Source organism: Callorhinchus milii, unplaced genomic scaffold (genome assembly GCF_018977255.1).
Source record: "Callorhinchus milii isolate IMCB2004 unplaced genomic scaffold, IMCB_Cmil_1.0 Scaffold9, whole genome shotgun sequence".
Taxonomy (NCBI): Eukaryota; Metazoa; Chordata; class Chondrichthyes; order Chimaeriformes; family Callorhinchidae; genus Callorhinchus; species Callorhinchus milii.
The window spans coordinates 3,334,595-3,340,594 of NW_024704750.1; the positions used below are offsets into that span (position 1 = coordinate 3,334,595).

General features: G+C 44.3%; 3 protein-coding genes across 3 annotated transcripts in view; all 3 read right to left on the bottom strand.

The window, feature by feature from the left end:
• The window catches only part of syt16 (synaptotagmin XVI), a 41,744-nt gene extending 40,419 nt beyond the window's left edge, over positions 1-1,325 (bottom strand). The window contains exon 1 of the mRNA XM_007903841.2: positions 1,189-1,325. Within this exon, the coding sequence (XP_007902032.1) occupies positions 1,189-1,201 (13 nt within the window). The 5' untranslated portion in view covers positions 1,202-1,325. The remainder of the gene's footprint in view (positions 1-1,188) is intronic.
• Positions 1,326-3,339: 2,014 nt separating this feature from the next.
• snapc1b (small nuclear RNA activating complex, polypeptide 1b) lies at positions 3,340-5,585 on the bottom strand (the record flags this gene model as incomplete). Its single annotated transcript, XM_042338076.1, is given in 4 exon segments — positions 3,340-3,888; positions 4,371-4,445; positions 4,945-5,083; positions 5,523-5,585. Coding segments are annotated over 4 exon segments (306 nt in total), but the record flags the coding sequence as incomplete, so codon positions are not given.
• A 363-nt stretch (positions 5,586-5,948) lies between these two features.
• hif1aa (hypoxia inducible factor 1 subunit alpha a) overlaps positions 5,949-6,000 on the bottom strand; it is a 27,889-nt gene continuing 27,837 nt past the window's right edge. Inside the window, exon 15 of the mRNA XM_042338105.1 lies at positions 5,949-5,953. Within this exon, the coding sequence (XP_042194039.1) occupies positions 5,949-5,953 (5 nt within the window). The remainder of the gene's footprint in view (positions 5,954-6,000) is intronic.

The window sequence follows — 6,000 nt, forward strand, 5'->3', positions numbered from 1 at the left end:
CAAATAAGTCATCTCGTGTTACTTAGGAGGGCAACTGCAGAGTTCTGAACCGATTAATTTTGATCAACATCAGAAAGGATTTGAATATATTAATTCACGTCTAACCTGTTTGCTTTCCACGACTTTCCAGCTGGAGGCACGAAGTCAAACAGTTGAGTGGTTCTTAAGTCTGCTATTCACAACAACAACAACAACTTGCATTCATATAGCGCCCCTCACACAGGGTAGCGTCCCAGAGTGCTCGACAGTGGTAGTCCTGGTTCACCACCAGAAATAATTCCGCACTAACTTAAAACCCACGTCAGGAATGCCAAGTCTGGCCTCGGTTCTTGGAGACGCTGGACAACAACAACAACAACAACTTGCATTTATATAGCTCCCTTCACGCGGGGCAGTGATTCAGAGCGCTGTTAGAGATGGTGAACCAACTGCAGTTGGAGGTTAGCCCAGCAGCACAGAGGGTGTCAGCCTGACTGCTACCCCCCTAACTCTAACAGTACCAATCACACACCAAGCTCTCACTCCTTTGCAGGATGTATTTCAGCAAAAATACCACTGACCCCCCCACCCCCCCCCCCCCCCTCCCACCCAGCAACTCCCTGTCATATCACCAGCCCTTCACAGGTGGAGTGTCTGAGGGTTTGCTGTTGTTACTTTGGGAAGGAGGGAGGGAAGGAGGAGAGGCAATCAGTCTTCCACACACAATATGGGTAGAATTGTGAATAGAATCAATTCCCAACCCAAGTCACCCAAAGGGGGCATTGCAATTCCCACCAAACCATGCAAAATCCATCCCCCTCCCCCACCCCCCACCCCCCCACCCCAAACAACAACAATAACCACAACACATCAACGCCACAGACACATTTAGCAAAAGCTACATGATGGGGGGGGGGGGGGGTTCTGATTTTTATTGCTACGTCGTATCACATTCAGATCAGGACTGTATTGCCTTGTATTTTCTCCCACCCCCCACCCACCCACCCCACCCTTAACCAGATAAACCCAAGGAAGGTATGTGCAAATGCACCATCACTGCACTGGGGTTTATTTGACACACTCAGGGGTGTGAAGCCCCCCACCCCCAGGCTGCTGATAAACATCACACAAAGAGAGGACAAAGTCCCCTCTCAGGGCAGGTGGGAGGAAGGATGGAATCAGAAACGTTTTGGGTGATGGGCTACTCACTGACTGCGGTCATGGTGCGCTCCTGGACCAGTCTGGGCTGTTGCAGCCCTTTTGCTTTGCTCGCTATCCCCCGAATGAGATAACTCAGTCAGATCCCGAGGAGAAGCTGTGTAGGTCCCCTTCCTCTCTGGCTCTGGCTTCAGCTCTGGTTTGTGGTCACACAGCGCCTCCTCTCTCCCTCTCCATCTCTCGCTGGTCAGCACCAATCTCTTTCTCAATTGGCAATGAAATTATTCCCACGTCGTGAATTATTCAACATCACCCACCACCACCACCACCACAAAAAAAACCTCCACCCACACACACATCCCAATCCCCTCCCACCAAGTGATACAGGTGTTGGGACAGAAGTGACTAGTCTTACATGTCAGATCTCCTGACCAATGGAAGGTTAAGATTGGGAGTCTGGTGTCCATCCAATGCACCAAACACTGGTGAGGTTCATCTGACAAGTGTCCCCCTGGCTCAGGTGCCTTGAGACAGAAGGTTGTGGGGTTCAAGCCCCACTTGGGGACTTGGAATTCATTTGGTCTTCCAGGCTGACACTGCAATGCAGTGCTTGGGGGAAGATGTGCTGCATTGTCGGGAGGCGCCATTCTTGCGATGCCCTCCCCGTCCGCCTGCTCAGGTGGATGTTGAAGATCCCATGAAAAGAGAAGGGAGTTTCTCTCAATAATTGTGAATAAAAAAAAGCTATTCTCCTCATTTCTGTCCTTTTGTTTTTAATAATCATTGCCATACATCAGGTCGGAGTGAAATCTGCATTGCACTAGCCGCATTTATATGCCGCCTTATGTTCTAGGATTATATTAAATCTGTTTAGCAGCAGCAGCGGCAATACAGGAGGAAGCATTACAGAGAAACATTAACTCTGAACCAGCAGCAAACAAATCACATGGGTATTAGCCAGGTATATAACAACAACTTGCGATTATATAGCGCCCTTCACATGGGGTAAAGTCCCAGAACGCTTGACAGTGGCGGAGTCTGACCCCGAACCTGATGGGGGAGAGGGAGGGGGGAGGGAGGTATGTCGTAACTTCAAAAGAAAGTAAAAGATTTGTTCTGTGGGAGGGTTAATAATGCAGACTCTTTACTATTCAATTCTCATTGTATACACTGTGGTTTTGGAGGGAGGATAATCATTCAAGGTGATTTTTTACCTGAACAACTGCAAACACAATACAACCTTACCGTTTCACCCGCTTCATTTCAACAGGCATCACTTTGCAAGTCTGCGTTTCAAGTTCTCATAAGCTGTTACCAGGCACTGCAACAGTCATTTATTTGAGATAACTTCGCCCACAAATATACGGTCAATTCACTTTATCTATTCTGTGAAGCGCCTTGAGACGTCGAGAAGATGTGAAAAGCGTTATATCAAATGCAAGGATTATTATTATTGTTATAACTTAGATATATTGGCGCTTAGCAATAGATCAATTTGGTTGTTTTACCAGTACTAAGTTGCTAAGCATTGATCCTATCTGTGCAACTGTAGCTGTGTTATAATGATCCACTGTGCCAGTGTCAATGTTCTGCACTTTGCACAAAAAGCGTTACAGCAGGATGCAGTGTCGTGCACAGCTGCAAACAAACATCAAGGTATAACTTCATGTCAATCCCTTATACAGCTGCCTCTCAACAACAGCAACTCGGAGGGAGAGTCCGAAGCGATCACACATAATGTCTTGCAGCCAATTAGTCCAGAAGGCTGCTTTCTTATGTAGATACAGCGGTGCAGCCAGTGAGACCTAGAAAAGGGTGAGGGACAGATATACAAGTACAACAACAGTTTGCATTGCTATAGCGCCCTTCACACGGGGTAGTGTCCTGGTATCGCTGTGTTCAACTACAGGGCTGGGAAAGTTGCGCTAGTAATAAAGAGATATGTCTCAGCCCAGCTCAGTCTCTTGACACTCGTCTCTGAATCAGAAGGCTGTGGGCTCAAGCCCCACATCCTGACCCCAAGCCCACTCTCCAATGTAGTTCTGGGAGGTTTGCTGCCATACCAGAGGTGCCTTCCCTGAGCGATACAACAATCGATGTCCCGTCTGCCTGCCCTGGACCCCAAAGCAGAATGGAGTCTCTCTCTCTCCCCCTCCCCACAGTGGCTTAAAATTTTCTAAGAATAAGGTAACACCACCAGAGTTTGCAAAAAAAAAAGAAAAATCCTGTATTGGTCAGCGAGCAGCAACACATCAGTAACAACGGCACCACAGCAACAAACAAGATAGGTCACACAAAACTCAACAATCTCCAAATAAAATAGCATTAGCTGAATAACAAAAATTGTAGCTCCAGCAGTCAAATTGTGAGGAAACTCTTCCTCATTAATAAAGAGTCTGTGAGCAACATGTTTACAGTTTTCTGCTGTGCAGTGCTTAGTGTGGAGACGAGAAACATAAAGGAACGAGACCAACATCTATCCTTGGTCTACAACATGTGAACAAGAGGATTTGAAACTGGATAATGGATTCTGTGTAAAAACATGATCCTTGCTGAATTTGGTGCTTAGATTCTTTTAGTGTTTTAAAAAAAGAGGGAAGCTGCTCTTCCAGCTGTTGCAATCATTACACCACTTATTGCCACGCAAGTTCCAGGACATTGTTTGCACAGTATTCGATTTGGATTTGAAGTCTCTTCTTCCACTTTCATAATTTCGTCAACATCACTGGCGACGACTCCTCTTCGGGGAAACTGGAAGGAAAAACAAATATGGGTTGAGCTTGAGAACATAGCGAGGAAGGAGCAGGCGTCAGCCATCAAGGCTGGAAATGTCAAGATTTAGCAGCTCAGAACCATGGAGCGCCAGGGAGGGGAATATCACCTTGAGCTGCACCAGGGATAATAATATCCTTGCATTTAATATAGCGGCTTATCGCGTCTTTGGGAATTCAGGTTAGCACCAGATTTGATGGGAGCATCACTCTGGGATGCCCCAGAATTGAGAATGTTAATCCGAGCAGCAATTCAATACATCTCTTAAACATTTCTGTGCTCATTTGAGGTCAGCGTGAAAACATAGATGGCAAAAATCGGACAAAAATCAAGCCCCAGAGACAAAAAAACAACCAGAAGGTTTCAATTCCACATCAAACATTCCACAGAAGTATATTTGGTAAGTATAGAAGTAAATATATATATAAATATATATAGTTAACACTATAATATAGACCTACCTTCAGGAGGGCTTTTGCTTATCACCGGCATGCTGCATCTCCTACTCCTCCTTTTGTTGAAATCTGTTTCTTCACCTATGTATCAATATCACAGGGTTACTTTACACACTTAACTTTGCAGCAACAAATTACTTCTATATATTTCTTCGCACCTCGCCTGAAGACACAGACACACAGTGGTTGTTTTGCTTGTGCCAACAGTCTTCCAACATCCAATCTCTGGTTCTTAATGCCTCAGCCGATAGTGAGCTTGATCGTTCAGCACTTCATCTTACTGAGTGCTTTGAAGAGCACAGGAATGTTGGAAACTACAGCAATAACATCCAGTCTCCTCAAGATCTTACTCCGAATTACTGCATGCATTAGATTTATAAGTACCTACCCACACAGACCGGAGCTCAAGGGTTCATGGAAACAAAAATCAATTGTTGTCTAACGGGTCTTCAAGTGGAAATCCGGCTGAAGTGTGCACACACAACATTTCGCCTCGTGCCCCTCAGGAGAATTACTGGGGTCTCCAATCATGAACAGTATCTGATCAGCAACACAGAGCATGTCAGTGTTTAGACCTCACCTTCCCCACTCGGCGTGGCTGCATTGTCCTTTCGAGCTGGTAGTTTCTGGTGTTTTTCCGATTTCTTTGCGTTTCCCTTGTTGGACGCAGGTCTCGAGCTCTCCAATTCTACCTGGCGATGTCGCCTCGATCTGGAAACCTTCATTTAAAACGGGTTACTTATAGAATCATACAATTTTGCCAGCACAGAGCAAGAACACTCTGCTCTTCAAGTCTGTATTGATGCCAGCTCCTCCACTAGAGCGTCATGGTCTCATTATCACATTTGTCATTTTAAGTATTTAACCCTTTTCCACTTTAAATGTTGCTTTGATTTTTGGACCATGAGCTATCTATCTCATTGGAGGATGTGATCAGCTTCAAATAAGGTGTGCACATTGCAACAGAGTGGGAGCCCGAGTCAACATAAAGTCTTCTAAAGCGTAACTTCCACCTTTACCCATCAATCAGTATAACAAATCTGCATCAAGGCAATATTTAGCATGAATTAAAACCTTAGGTATTTACAATTATTCAGAAATAGTGATGTCAGATAGAATGGGATAGAAATAAAATGAACAAGACCTCAAAATACTGACCTTGGGAACAGAACTGTACGATTTTGATTTAATCATCGCCAGAGTTTGTGCCCGACTGAAACCCTGCAAATATAAAGGCAAATATGTATTGTACCAAAAGGTTTCAACATTGTCATGAATCTCATTTACATGCATCATATCAAACGCTAAAATGTTCCAGTGTATAAAACTAGATCAATTTACTCAGATGCAAATGTATATTTCTTAAAATGCAATGAATAAAATGGTTTAAATTCAATTTGCACATACATAAAGTAGCAAAGGTTCATCAATAAGATTCATCAATAAATCCTTTGAATACCATTGATACATTGGGATGAGAAGAACTGTTCAGCATATGGCAAGCCCACACTATAGAAGATATCAATGCAGTGTGGCCTTGTATGTTCTTCTTTTGATCACAAGTTGGTAAACAGAGATTCCATCTCAGACTGAGAATTAAGATTAAGGTCAGTGTTTTATTTTCAGGTACCATTTA